Raw genomic sequence first — 27,145 nt, forward strand, 5'->3', positions numbered from 1 at the left:
AGCTTCCCACGTGGCGCAGTGGTAAAGAATCTACCTGTCAATTCAGGAGACACAGATGTGGGTTTGATCCCTGGGTTGGAAAGATCCCTTGGAGTAGGAAAATGGCAAGCTGCTTCAATATTCCTGCCCGGAAAACTCCATGGACGGAAGAGCCTGGTGAGCTATAGTCCGTGGGGTGGCAAAGAGTTGGACACGACTACGCATGCACTCACGTGTATGTGTTAATCCCAGACTCCTAATTTATCTCTCTCCTCTGCGCCCTGCTCTCCTTCCTGGTAACCATAAATCTGTTTTCTATGGCTGCGAGTCTACTTTTGCTTTGTAAATAAGCTCATTCGTGTGACTTTTGTTGGTTCCACCCGCAACTGCCGTCATATGATACTTGTATTTCTCTCCCTGATTTACTCCACTTAGTAGGGTCATCTCTAGGCCCATCCATGTTGCTGCAGATGGCTTCATTTCGTTTTAGTTTATGATTGAGTAATATCCCAGTGTATGTATTTATATACCACATATTCTTCATCCTTTCATCTGTCAGTGGACCTTTAGGTAACTTCCATGACTTGACTTCTGTGAACACTTCTGTTATGAACATTAGGGTGCGTGTGTCTTTTCAAATTAGAGATTTCTCCAGACATATGCCTGGAAGCAGGATTGCTGGGTCATATGGCAATTCTACTTTTAGGTTTCTTTTTTTTTTTTAAGGAACCTCCATACTGTTCTTCATAGTGGCTGTACCAATTTACTTTTTTTGGGGGGGGGTAGGGTGGGTACTAAGTCTTCAAAATCCTGGGTGTGAGTTACACTCACAGTACATCTCCATTCAGACTGGCATATTTCAAGTGCCCAGGGAGCCACACAGAGGTGGTGGCCCCTGAATACGACAGTCACGTAGATATCAGCTCCTTCTTTCTCTTTGCAAGAGCTGGCTGAGTCTAGGGAGCAGCCTCAGCATGGGGCACTGGGCGTGGATGTTATCTGACTCTGATGAGAACTGCAGCTGAATCCTGCTATTACCATGTTGTCGTGTCTGCCCTGGGGACGATTTTATTAGAAGATGCTGTGTGAGCACCTAGAGTGCCAGGTGCTTGGCAGGACTTCCAGAAAAGGTTGTGCGTGCGTTTTGATAGTAAATGTTGGTACCCATACAGACCCTCTGGCAGCAAGGTCATTGAGGGAAGAACTGAGCCCCAGCTACCTTCTGCTCTGATACCCCCATAAAGATGCTTGTGACCTTAGAGGTCCCTTCTACCTGGACAGCCCACTTGCCTCCTTCCGCCTTCCTCCCAGCCACTTGGGCCCCTCCCTGGCTTGTTCCAGGTGGGCTGGTTAATCTCTCACTTTCAGCATGATCTTTCTCAGCCTCTTCTACAGACTTTCTTCTTCTGCCCTTAAATGTTGGCTTTCTAGAGTTCTCTTGAACGTGTGTCTTACTTTTGTGATGTCATCCAGTACCTTCCCAGCTCTCTCACTCTCTTTAGGGTCTGGCCTCTACACCTACCTCACTCAAAATGATCTCAGTGTCTTCTCCCAAACTTCCCCTTCCCTTCTCATACCCTACTCAAGGGCTTGCCCCCACGGTCCATATAGTCACCTAAGCCTCAGTTGGGACCCACTCTGGAAGCCACCCTCTTCCCATTCCACATCTTTCCTGGTTCAAGCCCTCCATCCTCTCCCACTTGGGTCCTTGCCTTTTCTGCTGCCTGGTCTCTCGCTGCCTGGTCTGTTTTTAAAAGACCACCCCTGTTGCTGTTCTACCTTCCTTCAGGGTGCAGCCTCCTCCAGGAAGCCCTCCCTGACTTCTTCCTCCCATCTCCCCATCCCTGTACTCCATCCCTGTTCCTGGCCACCCTCAGGCTTTCCTAGGTTGGGGGAATAAGCTGTAGGCAGTGGGGTCCTTTCCTTCACCCTGATTTGGAGAGGAGTTGCTTCCCAGAACCTGGGCCTCACAGTGGTCTTCTAGAAAAACTTGGATACCAACATGTGGGATCCAAGTGGCTTTTCTAAGGCCTGGTGTTGATCAGCGCTGCCCAGGAGGGAAGTGGATTGATGGGCTAGGCGATTGCGAAATCGGGAGCCCAAGGAATCTGCTGGGTCAACAAGTACCAAAGAGGAAGTGGTGGGGAAAGGAAGTGGATGATGGGTTTGGCCAAGCTGGGAGGGCAGAGCTCCCAAATCCTCTGCATCTGGGCCATATGACCTTCTCAATTACCCCATCTCCAACCTCCAGGATGGTATTACTTCAGATTCGTGTTGTCTGAAAGGAATATGATGTGAACCACACACATAATTTTAGATTTTTTTCAGCAGCAAGCAAAGAGAAGCAAAACGAATCAGGTAAAATAATTGAATGTTATATTTTACTGAACCGAATATATTTCAAGTACTGTCATTTCAAAATATGATCAGTACAAAAAGTTATTGAGAGAGTTCACATTCTTGATTTTTCTTCACACCAAGTCTTTGAAATCTGGTATGTAGCTTTCACTCACAGCAGCTCTCATTTAGAATCCACCTCATTTAAAATGCTCAGTAGCCTCATGCAGCCAGTGGCTACTGTATTGGACAGCTCAGGGCTATATAATTCCTTGATTAATGTTCAGATCATCCACAAAAATTTAACATCTAATTGCTGGAGTTCGTACTTCTAACATGCGAAGATTCTGGTGTGACATTCTAGAATCCTGTGATTCAAATAGTGTGTGGCTAACATTGTAGGATCCCTTGGGTCAAGAAGCCTGTGATTCCAATGTTCTGAGAGTCTGTGATTTCAACAATTTAGGCTTCAGAGTCTTTGACCTAGTCAGCCATCACCAAATCCTGCCTGTTGCTTGTTTTTGTGAATAAAGTTTTATTGGAACACAGCCATGCCATTCAGTCTGTGGCCACCTTCATTCTGCCAGAGAATATGAATGGCCTCTTGACCAGCAAAAGCTAGCATACTTACTCTCAGTTCCCTCACCAAAAATTTGCTCTTGAGCTAGAAATTCAGATTCTAAGCTGGGTGGTGATTTTTACAGCTGCTTGTTTTGTGGTACTTTTCACTTCGCACGTTACAGACACTCTTTTTCATGCATCAGATATCTTGTAATAATATATATTATTCAAAAGAGACTGGTTTCCCCGTCTGGGCCACTCACCCTCTTGGGCTTCTGGAATTCTATTAGGCCCTGGTGTGGTGGTTTAGTCGCCAAGTTATGTCTGATTCTTGTGACTCTATGGACTGTAGCCCACCGGGCTCTTCTGTCCCTGGGATTCTCCAGGCAAGAATACTGCAGTGGGTTTCCATTTCCTTCTCCAGGGGATCTAACGGGCCTGGGGATTGAACCCTGGCCTCCTGCATTTTACAGGTGGATTCTTTACCAACTGAACCACTAGAGAAGTCCCATTAGGCTGAACTTTATGAAATTACCAGACTTCATCCTGTTTTGGGGTGAGGGGGTATAACAGCTTATTATTTCCGCCATGTTGTGCAACTCTGACTATTTCTAACTAGTACTATTTATAACAGACTATTGTATGTAACTAGTTCCAGAACACTTTCTTTTAAAAAAAAAACACATTTTATTTTGAAAATTTAATATTTTATATATATATATATGTATATATATGCCATACTGTGCAACATGTGGGATCTTGTTCCCTAACCAGGGATTGAACTCGCGACCCCTGCATGGGGAGCATGGAGTCTAAATCTCTGGACCACCAGGGAAGTCTGTGTAGAACATTTTCATCACCCCCAAAGGAAGAACCCATTAAGCAGTAACTTTCCATTCACATCCCCCACTTCCCCTCAGGTTATGGTCATCACTAATCTGCTTTCCGTTGCCACAGATTTGCCAGACTTCAACCTATTATGACTCACAAAAAATGACAAATTTCATATGGGTGAATTGAGCAAACTTCTAGACGGCTTCCCAGGTGGTGCTAATGGTAAAGAATCTGCCGTACAACTCAGGGGACATAAGAGATGAGGGTTCCAACCTTGGGTCAGGAAGATCCCCTTGGAGGAGGGCATGGCAACCCACTGCAGTATTCGCGCCTGGAACATTCCATGGGCAGACGAGCCTGGCAAGCTACAGTCCATGGGGCCCCAAATAATCGGACTTCTAAGATGTCCTCATTGTATCCAGTGTTGAGGGGCCGATACTCAGCATCTCATAGGGCATCTATAAAAGGAACCCCACTCCCTAAACGACCCCCCAACTTTTCATAACATCTGTGTCCCTGTCTCCATTCACAGCATCCCCCCGCTCCCCAGATAAGAACCTCCAGCTCCAGAGACAGTGGCAAACCTTAGCTTCCTAGAATCCGAGAAACAGTTGCCTGGGACTCGGTGATCAAGCAGTTTAAGTGATCTGAGAAATACATTCTGTAACCGCAAGATCAGAGGAGGTTTGAGCTCATAAAGGACAGTGTCCTCTCCCATACCTGCCCCCACCCTCTGGGACTTCTCCCATGTTACTTTTCCCACGGGGAGCTTAGGGCTGGTGGGATGTGGGGGACGAAGGTGGTGAGAGGGAGTGGTCTAGGTCAGGCTCAGCCAAGACTAAGTCGCCCAGAGACACCCCTGCTCACACTGAGAGTTACTGTCTCTTGACCCCAAAACAACTTCCGCTACCAACGAGAGTTTCTTCTCCAAACAACAACAAAAGAAATGTATAAATATATCCCTTCAACCTCTGAAGCACGCACACAGTGGCGCAAACACCAAAACCACTGAATAAAGGATTCTGAGTCTGGAATAAGGGTCATTTCCTCTTGCTAAGCCTTTCTCCCTAAAATGTAGCTTTTAAGAATTGATAACATATGCTTTTTATTGTTCCTAATTTAACAAATGTGTACACAGCATCTCCTGTGTGCCAGGCGCTATTGTGCATGTATATTTTAAATCTCTTCATCCATTTAATGTTCATAGCTAAAATGTCCATGTCACAGATGAGGAAGTTGAGGCTCAGAAGGGTTGAGGCCCAAGCAGCTTGTCAATGGGGAACCTAGAATATGTATCCTATTGCTCTGGCTCTCAAATCCATGTTCTCAGACTCTGTGCTAGGCTGGGAGAGAGGTTAGGAACCACTATGCTCAAAATCTTCCCATTTTACTTATTATTATTTTTTGTTAAGCTTTTGGCCAAGTTGTGCAGCTTGCAGGATCATAGACTCCTGACCCAGGATCGAACCTCGAGCCTCGGAAGCGAAAGCACAGTCTTCTAACCATTGAACCACCAGGGACATCCCCCAAATCTTCCCATTTTAAAGAGGGAAAACCAAGGCCCACAGAGCAGATAGGACTTGTTTGTGTTTTGTCTGCCTCTGACTCCTCGGGCCCTGTGCTGAGCACCCTTGGCCTTTTACTGGAGGCTGTGACCTTGAGCTGTCTCCCTCAGAACGTGGGAGGCGGGAGGTATACTGGTCTTCAAGGCTCTGCAAAGGGCAGAGGGGAGGGGAGGGGCTGAGTTGGAGTCTGAGAGTGGGTGGGGGTAGTGGGCTGTAGGGACTTGGTGGGGAAGACCTCAGAGGGCCCTGCTGGGACAGCGAGTCTAGGCCAAGACCCCCAGACCCCAAAGGTCAAGCCACATGTAGATCTGGCTTCCAGGAAGCTGGTGACATGGAGATTGGTGCTGGGGACACAGGGTCAGCTCCCACCCACCTTTGCCCGCTGCCCGGTAATTTTGGGATGTGTGAGTCATGGGAAGAATCCGGGACAGATGCTAGCGGCAGTAGGAAAAGGCCAATCCTGTTTTTCCCTGCTTAAGAGCGTTGGCTGGGACCTGTGAGGTGACAGTGCCCGGCGGAGTCCCCTAGGAGCTCTGGGAACCAGCTCGCAGGAATTCATTAGCTGCCAGACGCGGCGGGGAGAGACTTCAGAAGGTCTTGGCCGTCAGCCTGGATCTTGCCCCCTGCCGTGGCATCTGGCCCAACTGGGGACCATTCCTCAAGAGACGGTAAGGATGGAGGGAAGAAGGGAGGGGGGCATTTCCCCAGTCCTGGTTATATAGACTCATTATTTTCAGCATCTGGGAATCAGAACTAGAATTTCAGAAGTGGAGTCTTAATACCATCGCAGTGGAATTCGCATCAGAATCCCAGACTCTTGGAATTTACTCGAGCAGGTCCACAGAAAGCTTCTGTTGAAGGATCCCCATATATTAATATTATCACACTCAGGTGAGCTTCCTGAGCTCAGGAACATTGTCATACTCAGGTAGCTCATTTGGTAAAAAAAATCCTCCTGCAATGCAGGAGACCCCAGTTCGATTTCTGGGCTGGGAGGATCCCCTGGAGAAGAGTTCGGCTACCCACTCCAGTGTTCTTGGGCTTCCCTGGTGGCTCAGTGGGTAAAGAATCTGCCTGCCATGCAGGAGACCTGGGTTCAATCCCTCGATTGGGAAGATCTCTTGGAGGAGGGCTTGGCAACCCACTCCAGTATTCTTGTCTGGAGAATCGCCATGAACAGAGGATGCTGGCAGCTGCAGTCCATGGGGTCGCAAAGAAATGGACGTGACTGAGTGACTAAGCACACACATAGGTATAAATATAGAAATACAATTTTTTTGGTGTATAAAATCAAAAGATAATAATACCATCCACGATACTCCTTAAATGTCCTTTAGTCTGTGGCTGGTTAATAAGCATGACACGCCCAGACTGGGGATTGATTTTGACCTTATTATGAAGAAATGAGTTGATTTGTGTCCAGATAGGGAAAGTAAATCTGAGACACATTAAATGGAAAAGATTAAGCAATGGCACAGGGAGTGTTTGGATTTCTGTTTAATGTGTTAAAAGGGAAATAGCATTGACTGAGTTGCTTACACAGGCAAAACTCAGATTTGAACCAGGAAGACCTGGGAAGGGTGGAGTCTCAGGGTGTCGGGAGAGGGTGCACGTGGATCTGGGGCTAAGCGGCCAACACACTTCCAACGCTCATGGTGGATGCGCTCAGCTCTCCATGCCTATTAAGTTGATGAACTCTCCTAACACCCTCTAAGGTGAGTCTATTGTTCTCATTTTTGAAGACGAGGAAGCTGCAACAAAGAGAGGTTTGGTGGTTTGCCCGAAGCCACACAGCTGGTGAGGGCTTGAATTTTTATTCTGTTGAAATGCAGATTCCGATTTGGTAGGTCTGGGGATGGGCCTGAGATTCTATACTACTTCTTTTTTGGGGCCGCGCTGTATAGCATGTGTGGGATCTTAGTTCCCCAACCAGGGATTGAACTCTTGCCCCCTGCTGAAGCAGTGTGGAATCTTAACCACTGGACCACACAGGGAAGTCCTGAGGGTTTGAATTTTTAAAGCCTGCACATAGCTTCATGTTAGAGATGAAAATAATATGAAAGCGAGGTGCTAAACTTCACACACACACACACACACACACACACACACACACAATGGCTTGCCCTTTTAGTAGCTACTTGGCATGGAAGGGGGGAAGGGGAGTGCCCCAACTTCCCTTCTGCCCTTCCTGTTGTGTCAACTCCAGCTGATGCCCTTCGTAGGGCCAGTCAGCCCAAAAGAGTCAGCAGAGAGCCGCAGGGTCAGGTTATTATGACATCATGCGGACGAGTTTATTTTCTACCTGAGCCCTTGATCCATGTCACAAGCTTTACAGATATTGACTCTTCAAAGCCTCCCCAAACTGGTGAGGTAGGCTCATCTCCGTGACTAGCTTCTCAGATGAGGAAACCCAGAGAGAGAGCCGGCCGAAACTGTGCACTCAGAGTCACAGAGGCCGGGTCTGCTCAGGGTCACTGGCTGTCCGGCCTTCCAACTCTCCTGAACCTAAGACTTTTGGATGATGATGTTCTAGGGCCTGGAGTTTCAGAGCGGGACTAACTAACACAGTTTGAAATTCAGCTCTGTTACTTGCTTAGCTGCGCCGCCTTCGGTAAGTTCCTTCTCTATGGCCTCAGTTTTCTTGTCTGCAGAATGGGTCTAACAATGATGTGAAAACTGGAGGGTTGTTGTAAGGACTAAATGATATAATATGTAAAGGGGCTTGGAGCAATGCCTGGCACAGAACACAAAGTACTCATTAGATGGTGCTTAATAATGATAATAATGAAAGGGGATTTCCTGATGGCTCAGATGGTAAAGAGTCTGCCTGCAACACGGGAGACCTGGGTTGTAGTAGTAGTTATGATTCGCATTCTATGGTAGACAATGTCATTTCTCTGCTCAGCACCTTCCCATGGCTCCCGTCCCATGCAGAATAAAAGATGAGGAGCTTACAGTACCTACATAGGCACTGATACCTCTGTTTTTACCTCCCATCTATTCCACAGGAGATGGAGTTCTAACGTGTACCATCCTGTCCCCGCCTTAGGGCACCTGCACTGGCTCTTTCCTCTGCCTGGGATTCACTTCTCCCAGATCACGGCACAGCTCCCTCCCCACCTCCTTTCTTGTTGTCCAGTCCCTGTTTGACTATTTTCAACCCCACGGACTGCAGCCCACCAGGCTTTCTTGTCCTTCACTATCTCCCAGAGTCTGTTCAAACTCATGTCCATTGAGTCGATGATGTCATCCAACCATTTCATCCTCTGTTCCCCCACCCCCCCTTCTCCTCCTGCCCTCCATCCCCCCCTTTCTGGTTTTGCTCAAATGTCACCTTTTCAGAGAGGCCTTCCTTGACCCCTCATTTAAAGTTCCACTATAAGGAATTAAAAATTCCTTGTAATGCAGGAGACCTGGGTTCGATCCCTGGGTTGAGAAGATCCCCTGGAGAAGGGAAGGGCAGCCCACTCCAGTATTCTTGCCTGCAGAATTCCATGGACAGAGGAGCCTGGCGGGCTACATGCCATCCATGGGATCACACTGAGTCGGACACGACTGAATGATTAACACTTTCACATTCATCTCAATGAATATTCAAGTTCCAATAGTTTAGATTCTAGAGTTCCAGTTTGCTAACTGGCTAGTGGTCAATGCTCTGGAGCTTCATTAGAGCCACCATTCACGTGTAGCTATTTAAATCAATGAAAATGAAATAAGATAGAAAGTTTAGTTTCTCAGTTACCCTGGCTCCCATTTCAAATACTCGGTAGCCACATGTGGCTGGCGGTTACTGTATTGGACCACAGATATGGACTATTTCCATCAACATTGAAAGTTCGATTGGACGGGGCTGGTCTAGAATGCCAAGCAATAAATGGCTAGCTAGCTACTAAATTCTAAGAATTTAGTATTTTGGAATTCTAAGATTTTTAGCATGTTAGAATTCTAACATGGTAATATTCTAGAATTCCAAGACGTTAATAAGCTGGGGCTCTTACACTGTAACATTTTAGAATTCCAAGATTCTAATGTGCCGGAGTTCTTTTTTTCTTATAGCTTTATTCATTTTGACTGTGTTCAGTCTTTGTTGCTCTGCAGGTTTTTCTCTAGTTGCTGTGAGCAGGGACTACTTTTCCGTTCCGGAGCCCCAGCTTCTCATTGCAGTGGCTTCTCTTGTTGCGGATCACGGGCTCAGTAATTGTGGCTTCTGGGCTTTAGAGCACAGACAGGCTCAGTAGTTGTGGAGCACGGGATTAGTGGCATGTGAGATCTTCCCGGACCAGGGATCGAACCCGTGTCTCCTGCATTGGCAGGTGGATTCGTTACCACTGGGCCACCAGGGAGGCCCTGCACTGGAATTCTAACGTCCTGTCCTGGTTTCCGAGATGCTAATGGGCTGAGGTTCCTATCCACTAGGATTCCGAGGGCCTGACAGTTTTCGTCTCTGAGTTTTCACACCATTGCTCGCCTTCCCAGGTGTCTGCAGCCTGGATGGAGAACACTTCTCTTGGCAACGAGTATGGGGATTACGGCGACCTTCCGGATCTCCCGGTGGACTGCGCTGACGGCGCCTGCATCTCCATTGACCTCCTCCACGCGACCCCACTCCTGCTGTATGCCGCCGTCTTCCTGGTCGGGGTGCCGGGCAATGCCATGATGGCCTGGGTGACCTGGAAAGAGGCCCGCCAGAGGGTCAGTGCCATCTGGTTCCTCCAACTGGCCGTAGCAGACCTGCTCTGCTGTTTGTCTCTCCCCATCCTGGCGGTGTCGGTCGCCCACAAGGGCCATTGGCTGTACGGGGCAGTGGGCTGCCGGACCCTGCCCTCTGTCATCCTGCTCTCCATGTATGCCAGCGTCCTCCTGCTGGCCACTCTCAGCATGGACCTCTGCTTGCTGGCCCTCAGGCCCACCTGGTGGGGGGCAGCCGGGCGGGCGTGCAGGGTGCGGGCAGTCTGTGGGACATGCTGGGGGCTGGCCTTGCTGTTCACTGTGCCCTCAGCCATCCACCGCCGGCTGCATCAGGAGCATTTCCCACACCGGCTGGAGTGTGTGGTGGACTACGGTGGCTCGACCGTGGCTGAAAACTCAGTGACGGCCGCCCGGTTTATTTTTGGCTTCCTGGCGCCGCTGGTGGTCGTGGTCGCCTGCCACGGTGCCCTCCTGTGTCGTGCTACCCGACGCCGCTGGCCACTGGGCCTGGCCGTCGTGGTGGGGTTTTTTGTCTGCTGGGCCCCCTACCACGCGCTGGGATTGATACTCACCTTGGCGGCCCCACACTCCACCCTCCTGGCCCAGGCCCTGCGGGCTGAACCCTTGGTGGTGGGCCTGGCCCTTGCTCACAGCTGCCTCAATCCCATGCTTTTCCTCTATTTTGGGCAGCCTCAACTCCGCCAGTCTCTGCCAGCTGCATGTCGCTGGGCCCTGAAGGAGCCACAGAGTGAGGATGAAAGTATGGTCAGCAAGAAATCGACTAGCCACGACCTGGTCTCAGAGATGGAAGTGTAGGCTAGGGGGAAATCGGTTTCTATCCTCCTATCCCATTTTGCAAGACAGGCTTCAGGCGTAGCTGGATCGAAGAGCTTAATGATATTGTCATTTGTTTTTATTCATTCAACAAACATTTGTTATGCCCCTGCCATGTGCCGTGCAGATATAAAACATTTCCATCATTGCAGGAAGTTCTATTGGACAAGGTTGCTCTAGAATATCACTTGTTCAGATCTTTGAAATCACATTGTAGTGATACCTTCTTAACTCCAGGACAGCACTTTACACACAGTTTCTCCTTTAAGGTAATTCTTACAACAACCCAGAGGTCATTTGCCCAAGATCACACACACAAGGAAATTACAGAGCTGAGATTGGATCCCATGTTTACCTGACTCTAGTAGCCATGCTCTTGATCACTGAAAATTTCCTTCAATGCCTTCTTCAAATAGTACTCCCTCCAGGGAGGTCTCCCTGATTCAGTCCCCTCCCTGGGGAACAGAACATTCTGTTCTCCAAGTTTCTGGAACAAACGTTCGCAGCTAACCTGTAAAATTTCCAAGGACAACATCTGGGCTAGTTTAACTTCTGTCTCGCCTCCACCCTTCCCAAACTTTAAAAAGAGCCAAACTATGTTTGTGTACAGAGTTTTCTTCCAACTAGATTGTGAGCTACCCCAATGATGGAGATCTTTTTGTTGCTTAAAAAAAAAAAATCTGATACAGGGACACATCTTAGGTCAACAAGACATATTTTATTTTTTGATATTTTATTCAGCATTCTCATGGAGAAGGGAATGGCAACCTACTCCAGTATTCTTACCTGGGAAATCCCATGGACAGAGGACAGAGGAGCCTGGCAGGCTACAGTTCATGGGGTCACAAGAGTTGGACATAATTTAAGAGACTAAACCACCAGAATTCTCATGCATGATCCAAAATTGCCTTATCAAGTGAATCCTGTCCTGGGACAAAAAGTTGGAAGAAATCTTGCTGGTAATCCATTGGGGCCAGGTGCCATTTAGGAGAGTCCTTTGTACATTTGTAAATAGTCTTTTGTATTTTTTTGAGATTTGTTTTCCTTTCTTGGTGGGATCAGTGTTACTTCTTGTTAAAAAGAATCAATTTCATGAAACCTTTTAGAGTCTTTCTGAGCAACTGTCCATAGAAGTCCTTTGATCATGAAAAATACCTTGCTTTTGGTTTGTTGTAACTTCCTCCTTTTGCTCTCAAGTTTGTTCTTTGGTTTTTGTTTATTTTTAGCATGAATGTATCAAGTTCTTTAGGGTTCCAATTAGAAGGTTTCCCAAGAACTAGTTTCACGTTTTCTACTCAATCCTTAGCATTGGTAGTTGGTTATTTTCTTCCTAACTTCATATTTGTTGTTTGTTTTCTCCCATTTTCATTAAAAAAAAACTGTAGTTCTCTTTTGTACATTTTAAGCAGATGTTAGTCAATTTCTTCCCCTTCTTTTTTTGATAATGACGTAAGAATTGGCCCCTCGATGTTCTAATTGCTTCCTAAGGATTCAATAGTTACATACATCTTACCCCTTGACATCCCAACTCATTGTAGAATAAATAACTTAATATGCTCAAAACAGAAGTATGGATTTTCTCTTTCAGCCGTTCTCCTGTGTCTTTTCCATCCCAGTTGATGGCAACTCTATTTCCAGGCACTCCGGCCAAGAACCTTGGGCCACCTCCGTTTCTCTCATATTCACAGTCCACGACCAATTTATCAGCCAATCCTTACAGATTCTATCTTAAAGCATCAATCTTCTCTACCATCATCCTGGTCCAGCCATCTATTGTGGCAGCCTCTCCCTTGGGCCCCTCTTCTATCTTGAATCCCTGTAGGCTGTTCCCCACATGGGAGCCAGAGGACTCTGTTAAAATCTAAGTCACATGGAACTCTGCCCATGGATTCCACCTCACTCAGATTGGAAGCCAAAGTCCACACTTCTATCCTCCTCCTCTCTCCCACCTCATTCCCTACTGTTTTCCAACCTTCATCCGACTACACAAGCCTGCTTGCTGACCCTTGAACCCTCCAAGTTATGTGGTCATTTCAGTCTTTGCCTCTGTTTATTCATCTGCCTTGAATGCTCTGGCCAAGGGATCCCCATGGCTTGCAACACTGTTTTTAGCTCTTTGCCTAAATGTTACTTTCTGGGAGATGTCTTCTCTTGACTATCACTGGACCAAATAGCAGCACTCCTTGTCCCTTCCCTGCTTTGTTTTACTCCATAGAAAATGCAGTTCTGCTTGACATTCTATATATTTATTTTAATCTATGTGTGTCTCCCTCACCAAAACATAAACTCCTTTGTTATGTTCATTTCTGTATCCTCAGTACCTATAACTGATTCTAGAAATGAAAGCTGTACCTTCTTAACCAAGACGCTATCCAAAGGAAAAAGGAGAATGATGGGAAGGATATAAAAAATGAAAGATTTGGTTGGGAAGATCCCCTGGAGAAGGAAATGGCAACCCACTCCAGTATTCTTGCCTGGAGAATCCCATGGAGGGAGGAGCCTGGTAGGCTACAATTCACGGGTGGCAAAGAGTTGGACACGACTGGGCTACTTAACAAACATTTATCAAGCGCCTATATGTATAATAGTGAAAAAAGTTTAGCTACTTTATGTATGTATACTTTTGCATTTGTTTTTCTCAACAATCTTGAAAAGTAGGCATTATCTTCGTTTGATAAATAGGGAAACTGAGGCTCAGTGCTGCAATGACTGACCCATCTAGGACTAAAGAGGAGTCACTTTTCTCCTGCAAGTAGTCATTCATTCAACATTCACCGACTATCTAATCCCTGTGTTTGTCTCTGGAGAACCTAGGACCTTCAAGACAGAAAGCTTGGAAGTTGAATTGTATTATTCATTAATGAGTAATAGGGTGAATTATACATGAACAGGTTACATTAATGATTGTGAATTATAATACATCAATGTAAAGACCCTGATGCTGGGAAAGATTGAAGGCAGGAGAAGGGGACGACAGAGGACGAGATGGTTGGCTGGCATCACTGACTCGATGGACATGAGTTTGAGCAAGCTCCGGGAGTTGGTGATGGACAGGGAAGACTGGCGTGCTGCAGTGCATGGGTCGCAAAGAGTAGGACACGACTGAGCGAGTGAATGGAACTGAACACATCAATGTATTAGTAATTAATACATTAATAATATGAATTATAATAACTAAATCACGGGGGGGGGTGTTTTGATAGTGTCTGGGCTCAGGCCAGCGTCTTATTTTGGGTAAATCCCGGCGTCCGAGCGACCCACAGATACAACTAGCTGTTCAGAGGCAGGATAGACCAATTCTCCACCGTCACGCCTCCACTGGCCCCCAGAGGGCGCAGCGTCTCCCGAAGCTCCGCCCAAAGCGAGGCGGGGCCTGTTCATTCTGTACGCAGGCGCATAGTGAGCCTTGGGCGCTCGCAGCTGCTCATTGGTTCCTCTGTCCGCCGTGGGGGCGGGGCGGGGCCGTGGGAATGGCGAGCGCAGGCGCAGAACAGGCTTCGGGCGCGTGAGCGGTCCTGGGGACCGGAAGTTGAGGAGATCTCGGCGGTTACCGAGGTGAGGGGGGTGGGGCGGCTGCGTGGGGCGGTGGTGGCGGCGACTGGAGTCCGATCGGGATCGGGGACAGCTTGGGAGCGGGCTGACGGGAACGGGGAGACCCCGAGATGAGGCAAGGTGTTGGAGGAAGCCGAGCAGCCGGGAGAAGCAGATGGAGATGAAGCTTGAGCGTTGCTAAGAGAACTGAGGGTCAGAGAGGTTGAAAGAAATGGAGGCACAAAAAGGAGTTTCGAGAAACTGAGGGACTGAGAGACAGGGAGGTTGAGAGAGGAGAGAAGCTGAAAACTGGAGAGATCGAGGGCGAGAGACTAATGGATCCGATGGAGAGAGGCTCGCAGGGTCCATGAGAGAAGTGTGATCGCACCGTGAACTTGGGAGATGTAAAGAAAGTAGAACGATGAGGGTGGAAACTAGGGTTTTGAGAAAAGTGTACATATGTGTGTGTATGGTGTATACGTATGCATATAAATATATATGAGTGATGTAGAGTAGTGCCTGATATGTGTCAGCCCTAGGTAAATGTTGGCTATTATTAGGGCTTCAAACTAGGTGACAGATTTTAGATGGAGAAATGAAGAGTCAGTGATGGAGAGAGAAGAAAACAGAGAGTCACCAAAAAAAAAAATTCAAACAAAATGAGAAATGAAAAACTGAAGAGGAGGAGTGGAATCAAATGGAGAAAGACAGTTGGAGAGAAAATCAGAGTGAAAAAAGAATCAGGGTGGGAGAGTATCAGAGCAATGAAAACAGTTGGGACCAGTCAAGGAGAGGGAAGAGAGCTAAGGGTGGCGAGCAAGATGGACCAGAAAAAAAAACAAGAGACCTGAAGATGGAGAGCCAGAGAGGAGAGAGAGGGAAGTAGAGAAAAATCTCTAAAAGCCTTGAGCCTAGGAAATACAGGCCAAGAGATGGTCAGAGGCACAGTAAGAGAGAAACTTAGTCAAGCCAGGAAGTCCAAAAGATAGCCTATGACTAGACTCCTTGAGAGCTGTAAGGATGCCCCCATTCTGGCCCACATACATAGGTAAGGCAGTTAGCAGCCTGGGAGGAATGCTCCCCTCCATTTCATTGTCCCTGTTTTTTCCTGAGACTCACCGGCCCAGCATGGCAACAGATTTTCAAGGCCTTTTCCTTTTTGTTCCCTCCTAGACAGGAATTCCCTCTGAAGGTGCTATGGCATCGCCCAGCCCACGTGTTTACCAGGAAGTGGTAGGCACTCCCCACAAGGCTACTCTTTTATGGGTACAGCTCTGCCGGTCCACAGGTTCTTCAACTGGCTCTTACTTGGCTCTGATAAGTCCCTGGGTTGGTCTGGGTCCCTCTGAGACTACAGAGATAGAACCTCTGAACTCTGTTCAGTGGTGCCCCTTAGAGACTGACGGCTGGGTAGGAGAAAGCATTGCTAATAAACCAAGGCGAACTGTGGCCTTTTGAGTGTAAAATTCTTTCCAGGTTGTATGCCTGCGGTTCCTCTCACTGTTTTCTCTGTCAGTCATCGTGGAGAGAGAGCACTGGGCTTGTATGTCAGTTGCTGCTTAGCTTCTCGGTGTCAGGCTAGGTAATAAACATTGCAGTGTTTTGAGATGAGGATTGTTCCCATTTTACAGATGAAGAAACCCTCAAAGGAGTTAACTTGCACGTGGACACATATCTGGTAAATGATAAAGCTGAGGCTGAAATTCAGATCTACCTGACTGAAGTCTTTTACCATGGAAGGCTCGGACCCTTTTGTCAAATTTTTTTTTTTTTCATTAAAATTTTTTTCTGTTTTGGCCATGCTACACAGCATGTGGGATTTTTAGTTCTGGGTCAGGAATTGGACCTGTGCTCCCTGCATTGGAAGCATGGAGGCTCAACCACTTGACTGCCAGGAAAGTCCCTTAGGACCCTTTGAAGATCATAAACTCCTTTAAGAATCTGAATGGTGGGCTTCGCTCCAGAAAATAGCATATACAAGGGGATGTGCTTCATTAGTTAGGAGTTAGGCAGCTAAGAGAAACCAGGCCTTAAGCAAAAAGACATTTTCTTGTGTAACGGTGAAATGGACTTTTGGAAGGAACTCAAGCACTGAATGGTGTTGCCAAGCTTCTCCCCTGTCCCTCTTCCACTTCTCTCCTTGTGGCTGCTTGGTGACCATCCTTGTGTGTGCCTCCTTGTGCCTACATGCAGTCTTTTCTGTAGGAAAGATTTCTAGGAAAAGACTAAGACCTGCTACAAACAGCTTCCTGCTTATATCATCCTTGCTTTGCCAACAGTAGATAAGCTTTTCTGTCCTAGCAGCCTAGTGTAAATTCCCGGGAAAGGCCCTGACTGTCTCTCCTTGGGTCGTGTGTCTACTCCTCAGACCAGTCACTGGTTAAAGGGGGAGTAGGGTACCATGATTGGCCAGGCCTTTGTCACTTGCCCAACCAATAGAAGCTCTCAGACTTATAGGCAGTGGAAACCATGTGGATTTCCAAGAAGGGCTACTCTCCCAAGGAAGGTGCATTTGTTTTTCAAAAAGAAAAAAAGCGGGCAGTGCCAGGCAGGCAAGAACAAACCAGGCAACACTCGCAAAATCAGGCACTGAATTCCAGAGGGTTTCCGGGGATCCTGAAACTCAGCAGACCACACCTCTCTCGTGTTATGGTGTCTCATGACCAAGTTCTGCTGTTGACTGGCCATGTGACCTACATTTCTTCAGGTCCAAAATCCCCTTCCTGGGGATCCTTCCCTGACTCCCAAGCAGCCCCCAGCCTTCCTTTCTTGCTGCCCCCATCTCTGGATTGTCAGAGTCTGGTGGCAGGACCCCCTGTGGGCACTCAGTGTGGTCTTACCCATTGCTGTCCCTTCCCCTAGTCCAGTGCTTGCAAAACAGCAGGCTGTCAGTAAATGTGTCTAATAAATGACTGTCTTCTGGTTTTTTTCCCGCAAACATCCAGGGCCTGCAGCCCCAGGATGAACTTGTGCCCATCCCAGAGGTCACCACAGGAGTCGTGAGGTGCCCTGTGCGTCACCAGCCTGACCGATGCTGCAGGCCATTTGCTCTGCCAACACCTGTGTCGACCCTGTAGCACCACTGAAGAGGAGATCAGCTCTTATAGAAGAAAGTGCTGCCTTGCAGGCACGGGCCTCTCACTGCAGGAAGTGGGGAATGTCCGCGAATATTTGGTCCAGGGGCTCAGAACTGAGGCCAGTTTTGTGACAGCCCTGGGATTGGCCACGGCATGCCGCCTCCCAGAACAAGGGAGGGCAGGGGTCCCTGGGACCGACCCCGGGCTCCCAGTCCTGAAGCGGCCCCGGAGAAATGGGACTGGAACCGTCCCGAGACACGGCGCCTCTTCGAGGATGCCTTCTTTGGCGATGAGGATTATATCCAGCAGGGTTCTGAGGAGTGTCAGAAGTTTTGGACGTTCTTTGAACGCTTGCAGAGGTTCCAGAATCTCAAGACCACCAGGAAGGAGGAGAAAGATGCCAGGCAACCCAAGCACAGCCACCCAGCACTGGCCGACCTGCCTCGCACCTACGACCCTCAAGACCGCATCAACCTCTCCTTCATCAGCCCAGACGCTCGGGACTCTCGGGGGCCCGGCAGGCGCCTGCCCCCGGAGAGACTGTCCGAGTTCCGCCGAGCCCTGTTGCACTACCTGGACTTCTGCCAGAAGCAGGCGTTTGGGCGACTGGCCAAACTGCAGCGGGAGCGGGCGGCGCTGCCCATTGCCCAGTACGGGCACCGCATCCTGCAGACGCTGAAGGAGCACCAGGTGGTGGTGGTGGCGGGGGACACGGGCTGCGGCAAGTCCACCCAGGTGCCCCAGTACCTGCTGGCCGCCGGCTGCAGCCACGTGGCCTGCACCCAGCCCCGGCGAATCGCCTGCGTCTCGCTGGCCAAGCGCGTTGGCTTCGAGAGCCTCAGTCAGTACGGCTCACAGGTAAGTGGGGCAGAACAGACTTCCAGGTTTTCTCGCATAACCTTGTGGGATAAGTTAGTATCAATAAGTTAAGAAAACACTGCCCTTTTACCTAGCAATACTTCTAGAAATGTCTTTGTAGATTGGCCTGGATGTGGTCCAGATGACAAAGGCGCTAACAGTAGCCACTTTAGTACTGTAAAAAAAATCGGAAATGCCTAAATGTTTAGTCTTTCGGCAGTCAGAAAAAAGAGAATGGGGATGTTTCTTACTAATGATGTCTAGGGTTCTAATCCTGGCTCAACCACTTAAAAATTGTTATTGAGACTTCCCTGGCAGTCCAGTGGTTCAGAATCCACATTCCAACACAGGGGACTTGGGTTCTATCCCTGGTTGGGGAACTAAGATCCCACATGCTATGGGGCAGCTAAGCCTAAGTGCCCTGACGAGAGAAACACATCTGAAATCGATGTGTGTACGATGTAAGGCAGGGGTTAAGATATGTTTCCTCTCCATAACATTTTTTAGCCTGTTTACTTTGGATGACTGGCTGTGAGATGAGGGTAATAATAGTGCTTACGTTGTGTGGTAGTTGTGAGGATGAAATGAGTTGATATACATAAAGATTTAAAGTAGTTCCTGGTCCATAGAAGGGACTCGGAGAAAGGTTAATCATTACTATTGTAATTAATTAGTATCATACGTCAGGCTCCGTGCCAAGTACTTTATGTGCATTAGCGCATGTAATTCTCAGGGCATCTAGAAGGAAAAAATATGTCTCCGGGATGGAATTGCCCAAAGTCGGCAGCACTAAGTGGCAGAGGTGACATTCGAACCCAAGCCTGTTGGTCTCCAGGCTCTAACGTGGGACACTTATTCAGGTTTTCGATATGGGGAGGGTCAGGGGCTACGGGACAGGCCCAGGGTCCTCTCTGACCACCCCCTCCCACCCCCCACCTCCAGGTCGGCTACCAGATCCGTTTCGAGAGCACGCGCTCGGCGGCCACGAAGATCGTGTTCCTGACGGTGGGGCTGCTCCTCCGGCAGATGCAGCGGGAGCCCAGCCTGCCGCAGTACCAGGTGCTGATCGTGGACGAGGTGCACGAGCGGCACCTCCACAACGACTTCCTCCTGGGGGTCCTCCGGCGCCTGCTGCCCCAGCGGCCCGACCTCAAGGTCGTCCTCATGTCGGCCACCATCAACATCTCGCTCTTCTCCAGCTACTTCGGCAACGCCCCCGTGGTGCAGGTGCCGGGCCGGCTCTTCCCCATCACGGTCAGTGCAGCCCACGCCTCCCGCCGCCCCCCACCCCACCCCCCAACCCCCAGACTCCCCACCTGGTCCCTGGCCAGCCTGGACTTGTCGCTTCTCTTCTCTCCTCTGTTCCCTGTCTCTTTAATTAATGACCTTCTCTCTCTCTCTTTGAAGTTTTTCTGTGTTTATTGTTTGGCTGTTGCACTGTTGCAGGATTGCATGAGCTTCTCGTTGCGGGGCTTCTCTTGTTGCGGAGCACAGGCTCTGCAGCTCGGACTCAGTAGCTCGGCGCGTGGACTTAGTGGCTCCGTGGCACGCGGGATCATCCCAGACCAGGGACTGAACCCATGTCCCCTGCATTGGCAGGCAGATTTTATCCACTGTGCCACCAGGGAAGTCCTCTCTCTCTCTTTTTTAAAGCTGCTATTTTCTGGGCGTTTGCAGTGTCCTGGGGAGAGTGCTAAGTTCTTATTAGAGGAGAGCCCAAAATTTAAAGGCACAAGTAACACAGACATTTTTCTTATCTAACAGAATAGAACCAGCTGGTCCAGGCTGGTCCAGGTTGATGGGCAATTCTGTTGCACATGGTCATTCAGGGACCCAAGCTCCTCCTTTCTCATCGCTTTACCATCTCACGGGGCAGGGTTTCTCGGACTCAGCACAGTTGATATTTTGGGCTGGATAATTCTTGGTTGTGCCCTACAGGGTGTTTATCAGCATCCCTTGGAACTGGCAGGGCCAGGACTCAAATCCTGCTCACAGATGGACGTGGCACCGAGCCGGGTAGCTTCTGTTTGCCCTTCCAGATCTCCTGTGCCCTTCCCTACCTTCCTGTCTGCCCCGGCAGGCACTAACAGACCCCGCTTCCCCCGGCTTCTCCTTGGCCAGTGGGAAAGGAGAGGCCGCCCCCTCCCTCGAGGTCTGCAGTGGGCTGGGCCTCACACCCCCTCCCAGGACGCCTCTCCGCGCAGTCCTCTCCTTTATGGTTTCATAACCGCTCCTTCCTCTTGTTCTTTGGGGCCAAGGCTTGATAACAGCTCTGAGGCTCCTAGCGGCAGGAAATGCAGTGTTCCTTGTGGTTGCTGGATCTCAGTGCCCATCAATCTTCTTCTAAGTAGTCATTAAAAACAGCGAGGGTGCTTTCAGAGAAGTGATTGTGAGGGTTTTAATTCTGACTCCACCCCTTAAAATTTTGTTATTGTTGGAGTTATACTCGAACTACAAAAGATTTATGTGTATCACAAGTGTATAGCTCAGTTAATTTTCACAATTTAAATATCTCAACAGGGACGTTCCTGGCGGCCCAGTGGCTAAGACTCCGAGCTCCCAATGCTGGGGAGACGTGTTTGATCCCTGGTCAGGGAACTAGATCTCACATACTGCAACTAAGACCTGGCACAGCCAAATAAATTTAAAAAAAGTTTAGTTTTTAATAACAAGAAAAATTTTTTTTAAGTACTTGAATGGAGCCAGTATCTAGGTTAAAAGGCATGAAACATTACCAGCACCCTGGAAACCTCCTAGTTACCTTGATACTTTGTCCTTTTCTCACATCCTCTTCAAGCTGAGTATTTGAGACAGTCTGTCCTCTGTCTGCTGCCTGGCTGGTCTGCGTCCTCTCCATCAGCCTGTAGCCCTCCCGCCCCCTTGTCCCCTGGAGTGACCAGGTCTGCTCCTGCCTGGGGCCGTCTCCTCGCAGGTCGTGTACCAGCCGCAGGAGGCCGAGCCGACCGCGTCCAAGTCCGAGAAGCTGGACCCGAGGCCCTTCCTCAGGGTGCTGGAGGCCATCGACAATAAGTACCCACCCGAGGAGCGGGGCGACCTCCTGGTGTTCCTCAGCGGCATGGCGGAGATCAGCGCTGTGCTCGAGCCCGCCCAGACCTATGCCAGCCACACCCAGCGCTGGGTGGTGCTGCCGCTGCACAGCGCCCTCTCTGTGGCCGACCAGGACAAGGTGTGGAGTGCAGCCGGGCGGAGTTGGGCAGGGGGCGTCTCGCTGTGTAGCCCAGGAGGAGGGGCTGGGCTGGGGCAGCTGACAGGACTGAGGCCACCCCGCGACCCCGGGCTGTGGGCTGCAGAGAGGGGCCGCTCACGTCGTTTAGCTGGGGGAGGATGCGTCAGGCGAGCTTCCTGATGAGGTGGGGGGCACTGGAGCTGGGCTTTGGCAGACAGGAGAATTTTGAGTAGAAGAGGAAGGAGGGCAGTCCAGGTTGGGGGAATTAGCTTGAGCAAAGGCCTGCATGGGGGAATCTGGGAGTCAGGTGCGGGGAAGGGTGAAGAGACTGCCTGCTTAGAATGGAAGGGTGCTGGGGGACGGGCCTCTGGGTCACTGTCGGTCTAACAAAGTACCCCAAGACCTGGCAGCATGGTCCCTGTAGCATTCATTGCCTCACATGGTTTCTGTCGGTCAGGAATCTGGGAGGAGCTTAGCTGGATGGTTCTGGCTCAGGGTCTCTCAGGAGGTCGTGGTCAGGTGTCAGCTGGGGCTGCTGTCATCTGAAGGCTTGACTGGGGCTGGAGGATTCTCTTCTGAGATGGAGCACTCACTCACATGGCTGACTGTTGGTTGGGGACCTTTCTAGGGGGCTACTTGGGAGTTCTCACAGTGTGGTGGCCAGCTCTTCCCAAGAGACCAAAGTAGAAGCCACAGCATCTTTTATGACATAGCTGTGGAAATCACAAACCATCACCTCTGCCCTGTTCAGAGGAACAGTACCAGGTGAGGCTGTGAATCCCATGAGGTGAGACTGCCCCGGCCATCCTGGAGGCTGACTGCCATAATCACCTCCAGGAGAGTCCCTGCAGGTCACATGTCATTTAGTGATTAAAGAAATAACCTTTGAGGGACCTCCCTGGTGGTCGGGTCCTATGGTTAAGGCTCCATGCTTCCACTGCAGGGGACCCAGGTTCCACCCCTGGCTGGGGAACTAAGAGCTCACATGCTGTGGGGTGCAGCCATAAAGTTAAAAAACAAATCAAAACACATCCAAAAAGTAAAAAAAAAAAGAAGAAAGAAAGGGAAGAAACGACGTTTGAGCACCTCCTAGTGCTTCTCTTGCACCAGGGGGCCCCTTGGGGACACAGTGGGGGCTTCCCCTCAAGCTGCTGGTCTGCTGGGGGCTGGATGGGCATGTAATCAACGATTCTACAAGTAGTAGAGGAAAGCCTTGGATACTCTGACAGCAGAGTCTTGGTGGATTCAGGAAAGGCTTCCTGGGAGAAGGGACTTTGCAGATGGAGACCTGAGAAAGCCCCATTCTGGGACGGGGGCCAGGGAAACGCATGTTCCAACTAAAGTGTGCAGAGCACTTGTTTTGTGCTGGGTGGTGTCTGAGCCACCCTGTCTGCCGGGTCCTGTGTCCCCATTCGACAGCTGCAGAAACTGAGGCGTAGGCACTCAGGCAGTCACATGATTGGCAGGGCCAGGCTGTGGAACTCGGTAATCTGGTATCAGAGCCCACACTCTGAACCAGCTGTTGGCAGACTTTCTGTGGAGAGGGCGGAACCTTCAGGTTTCATGGCCATATGGTCTTTGTCGCAGCTACCCTGCTGTTACAGCTGGAAAGCAGCTGTAGACTCACCAGGTGAGGCTGTGCTCCATTAAATCTGATCCACAGAAACAGGTCACAGGGTGGATTTGGCGCACAGGCTGTAGTTGCTGACTGCCACTCTTAACCTCTGTGCCTGACTGTCTCTTGGGTCCATGAGAAGGGCTTGTGCAAAGGGCCTGGGGTGAGAGAAAGACAGGGCAGCTGGGAAACTACGCGCAGAGTGGCTGGGTCCAGATTGTGAGGGGGGAGTTCTGGGACCAGGGAGGTGGACAGGGTAGACCACCAGGGGCCTGGAAGACCCGTGTAGGCCTGGACTTTGTCCTGAGGGCACGGGGGGATCTTGGGAGGGTTCTGAGCAAGGTGGCGGGCAGTTCTGTTTGCTTTAGCAGATCCCTTGGTTGGATGTGAAGGCTGGATGGCAGGGGTGAGACCAGGGACCAGGGAGGAAGCTGGAGCAGGATCTGGCTGGGAAAGGATAGGCATGGACCAGGGCAGGGGCTGTGGGTTTGGGGATATTCAAGGGGATCGGCTGTGGCTGGATGGGTGAGGAGAGATGAACACCCAAGATGGCCCAGGTTCTGGCCCCAGTGATGCAGTACATGAGATGGGGGCCCAGGGAGGAAAGGGTTTGGTAGAAGGTGCTTAGGCTGTTTGAGATGTACGACTGTGAGGTCCCATGGGAGGTCCAGGAGGCATCCAGGAGGCCCCTGGACACGGGGGTCAGTGAGTGCCATGTTAGTTGTGCAAAGAGCCTGGGTGGGGTAGGACAAAGACAAGGCCCCAAGGCCACCTCTTGGCCATCCCCCAGGTATTCGACGTGGCCCCCCCTGGAGTCCGGAAATGCATCCTCTCCACCAACATCGCTGAGACCTCGGTCACCATTGATGGGATCCGCTTCGTGGTGGATTCTGGTAAGGGCGCCCTCTGGCTTCCCCCAGGACCTGGCGGGGTGTGGGCTTGGAGATGTGCACTTGTGGTGAGGGAGCTCCATTCAGAGGCAGGGGGGTGGTAGCGTTTAGGGCTGTGGAGAGTGGTGGCGTCTCAGTCTCGTCCAGGCCGGCCAGGCTTGCCCCTGCCTCAGGCCTTTGCACTTACTGTTGTCTCTGCTGAGAGCTGTCTTTCCCCCAGATAGCCACACGGCTCACTCCCTCACCTCGTTTCAGGACCTGTGCACATGTCTCCCCAGTAGAGAAGCCCCCCTTGTCCACGTTATCCCAGTGATCTCCTTTCGCTGCCACCTCCCTCAGGAGGCTTTATTTTTCTTCATAGTGTGGGACAGTATATTTTATATCCCAGCTAGACTCTTTTCTGAAAAGTCAGCATAGCTTAGTGGTGAGGAGACACTGGAACCAGCCTGGCCAGGTACCTTGCTGGCTGTGTGACCAAGGTCTGACACTCTCAGTGGGTCATTTTGTTCATTTGTAAATAATAATAATAAATAATAAAGTAATAACACCTCCTTCAGGTTGTGAGGATTAGAAGAGTTAATGTACTTGGGGGCTGAGGCCAGCACCTGGCACAGGGTGAACAAATGCTCAGTACATGTTAGCAGTTACCTTACTGTTTGAATCTGGTACCATCGATGAGAAAAGACAAGGAAATGGCAAACCACTCTAGTATCCTTGCCTGGAAAATGCCACAGACAGAGGACCCTGGTGGGCTTCAGTCCATGGCGTTGCAAAGAACTGGGCTTGAGTGAGCAACTAACACAGACACAATCTTATGTACTGTTAGAAAATGCTGTCTGTTCATCAATGACATGTCACTAATTTTAAGGTGCATTCCATTTTGAGAGACAAAAAGTGTGAAAAAAGCGTGGTCTTGAGTTGATGAAATCTGATGTTCTGTTCAGCCCGTGAGTGAAGGGACTTTGTTTTGCCCACAGCCGTGTCCCTAGTTCACGGTACAGTGCCCGGCACCTGTGCGTGTGTGTTAGTCGCTCAGTCGTGTCCGACCCTTTGCAGCCCCATGGACTGTAGCCCGCCAGGCTCCTCTGTCCATGGGGATTCTCCAGGCAAGAATACTGGAGTGGGTTGCCATGCCCTCCTCCAGGGGATCTTCCCTGCCCAGGTCTCCTGCATTGCAGGTGGATTCTTTACCATCTGAGCCATCAGGGAAGCCTGGCACCTAGTAGGTGCTAATAAACTTTGTTGGATGACTGAATCTCTGAATAAAGAAGGGCTTGGAGAAGTACATGAAAAGACGCAAGAATGAAGACACTGAAGAATACATTAACAGGATGGGAGAGTGGGGCCCAAACTAAGCTTGGGATAGTGTTACTGGAACAGTCGTAAGTGAGGTGGAGGGCCAGGCACGTGGAGGGCCCACGTGGGTCCTGCACACACCTTCCCTGCCCTTCCTGCTCCCCTGCTGCCCGCCCAGGGAAGGTGAAGGAGATGAGCTACGACCCACAGGCCAAACTGCAGCGGCTGCAGGAGTTCTGGATCAGTCAGGCCAGTGCTGAGCAGCGTAAGGGCCGGGCGGGCCGCACGGGCCCCGGCGTCTGCTTCCGCCTCTATGCTGAATCGGACTATGATGCCTTCGCCCCCTACCCTGTCCCAGAGATTCGGAGGGTCGCCCTGGATGCATTGGTGCTTCAGGTAAGGCAGGGGGTGCGGAGAGGAGACTGGATCCTGAGCGCTGGTGCCAGAGAGGGATCCAGGAGATATTCAGACAGGGCTTCAGGGCCAGGAAGGGGAGGGTGGGCCCAGCCACAGAGGAGAACTCACTCCTTCCAAATGTCAGATCCCGCATTGGGGTGGGAACTGTTCCCCCCAGTCCACAGGGTCGTGGGAAGAAACTGGTGACTCAAGCAGAGTGTTTTCAGCTGAAACAGAAAACCCATCAGGAAGTGGCTTTTTCCTTTTTTTTAGGAAGTGACTTTTAAAATGGGGGTTTCTCAATGTGCTTTATGTCATGGCTTGTATCTCAGTACTTAGTTTTGCTTAGATTAGGCTGCTGTGATGAACAGACCCACTTACATAACCGCCAACACAGCAGAATGCTAGTCCTTGGATTGGTGGGTAGTTCCCTTTATTCAGGTGTTTAGTCACTAAGTCACGTCTGACTCTTCTGCTGCCCTATGGACTGTAGCCCGCCCGGCTCCTCTGTCCGTGGGATTCTTGAGGCAAGACTACTGGAGAGGGCTCCCATTTCCTTCTCCAGGGGATCTTCCCAACCCAGGGATTGAACCCGCGTCTCCTGCATTGGCAGGTGGATGCTTTACAGCTGAGCCACTGGGGAAACCCTTATTCAGAAACGCAGGCCTTTTCCCTCTCGTGACTCCATCTCCCCAGGGCCTTCATCATTTGTGTCAGCCCGTGAGGGGGACAGAGCGTGGGACTTGGGTTGGGGAGGGGGAGGGTGGGTGCCCAAGTGATGTGCCTCCCTTGCGCTCACCCCGGTGAGAGCTCACGGCCATGTCTCGCTGCAGGGGAGGCTGGGAAGTGTGGTCCCTGCTCAGGAAGAAGCAGAGAAGGACAGTGGGCAGCACGTGCCCCGGGCTCGCACGTGCCCCGGCCAGGGAGTGGCTGCGTGCCCAGGCCGGGGAGTGGCTGGAACCAGCCCCCTTCCTGAGGGTGGTGCCCACCGATAGTCTGTATTTGTTTGATTTCCTTTGGAAAGAGTGCCAGTTCTGACCCACTTCTTGGAGTTCCTGACTCGTATAGCCTGCTGTTTGAAAAATATTGGCTTGAACAAAATTTCACATAATGAGAAGCCTTGAGATAAGGAGGTTACAGCCTTGGTTGTTTAAATAGATTGGTGATGTCATACAGGACCAGTTTTTTTTTTAAAATTTATGTATGTATTCATAATTTTTATTTTGGGGCTGTGCCTCACGGCATGTGGAATCTTAGCTCCCCGACCAGGGAGTGGACTTGTACCCCCTGCCGTGGAGGCTTCCCTGGTGGCTCAGCTGGTAAAGAACCCACTTGCAACGGAGGAGACCCTGGTTCGATTCCTGGGCCAGGAAGATCCCCTGGAGAAGGGATACTCACTCCAGTATTTTTGGGCTTCCCTGGTGGTTGAGACAGTAAGGAATCCACCTGCAATGTGGGACACCTGAGTTTGATCCCTGGGTTGGGAAGATCCCCTG

At 50.2% G+C, this 27,145-nt stretch overlaps 2 protein-coding genes across 7 annotated transcripts in view; both read left to right on the plus strand.

The window, feature by feature from the left end:
- Positions 5,770 to 11,503, plus strand: C5AR2 (complement component 5a receptor 2). Of its 3 annotated transcripts, none has more exons than XM_005692667.3 (2): positions 5,770 to 5,944; positions 9,753 to 11,503. In XM_005692667.3, the coding sequence occupies exon 2, from the start codon at positions 9,768 to 9,770 to the stop codon at positions 10,779 to 10,781; it is 1,014 nt and encodes a 337-aa protein (XP_005692724.2). In that variant the 5' UTR covers positions 5,770 to 5,944; positions 9,753 to 9,767; the 3' UTR covers positions 10,782 to 11,503. The 3 variants fall into 3 exon arrangements, with proteins under 3 accessions (XP_005692724.2, XP_005692722.2, XP_005692723.2); XM_005692665.3 differs by lacking the exon at positions 5,770 to 5,944 and adding an exon at positions 6,798 to 6,991; XM_005692666.3 differs by lacking the exon at positions 5,770 to 5,944 and adding an exon at positions 7,518 to 7,887.
- DHX34 (DEAH-box helicase 34) overlaps positions 14,279 to 27,145 on the plus strand; it is a 30,927-nt gene continuing 18,060 nt past the window's right edge. For 3 of the 4 annotated variants that reach the window (XR_001919531.1, XR_001919532.1, XM_018062673.1), the window contains exons 1-6: positions 14,279 to 14,354; positions 17,276 to 18,265; positions 19,208 to 19,519; positions 21,198 to 21,452; positions 23,858 to 23,960; positions 25,432 to 25,649. Coding sequence is in view for 2 of the 4 variants with exons in the window: in XM_018062673.1 (XP_017918162.1) it covers positions 17,561 to 18,265; positions 19,208 to 19,519; positions 21,198 to 21,452; positions 23,858 to 23,960; positions 25,432 to 25,649 (1,593 nt within the window). In the remaining 2 variants the exon portion in view is untranslated. The other variant, XM_018062674.1, reaches the window with a different exon arrangement.

The sequence above is a fragment of the Capra hircus genome, chromosome 18 (genome assembly GCF_001704415.2).
Source record: "Capra hircus breed San Clemente chromosome 18, ASM170441v1, whole genome shotgun sequence".
NCBI classification, from domain to species: Eukaryota; Metazoa; Chordata; class Mammalia; order Artiodactyla; family Bovidae; genus Capra; species Capra hircus.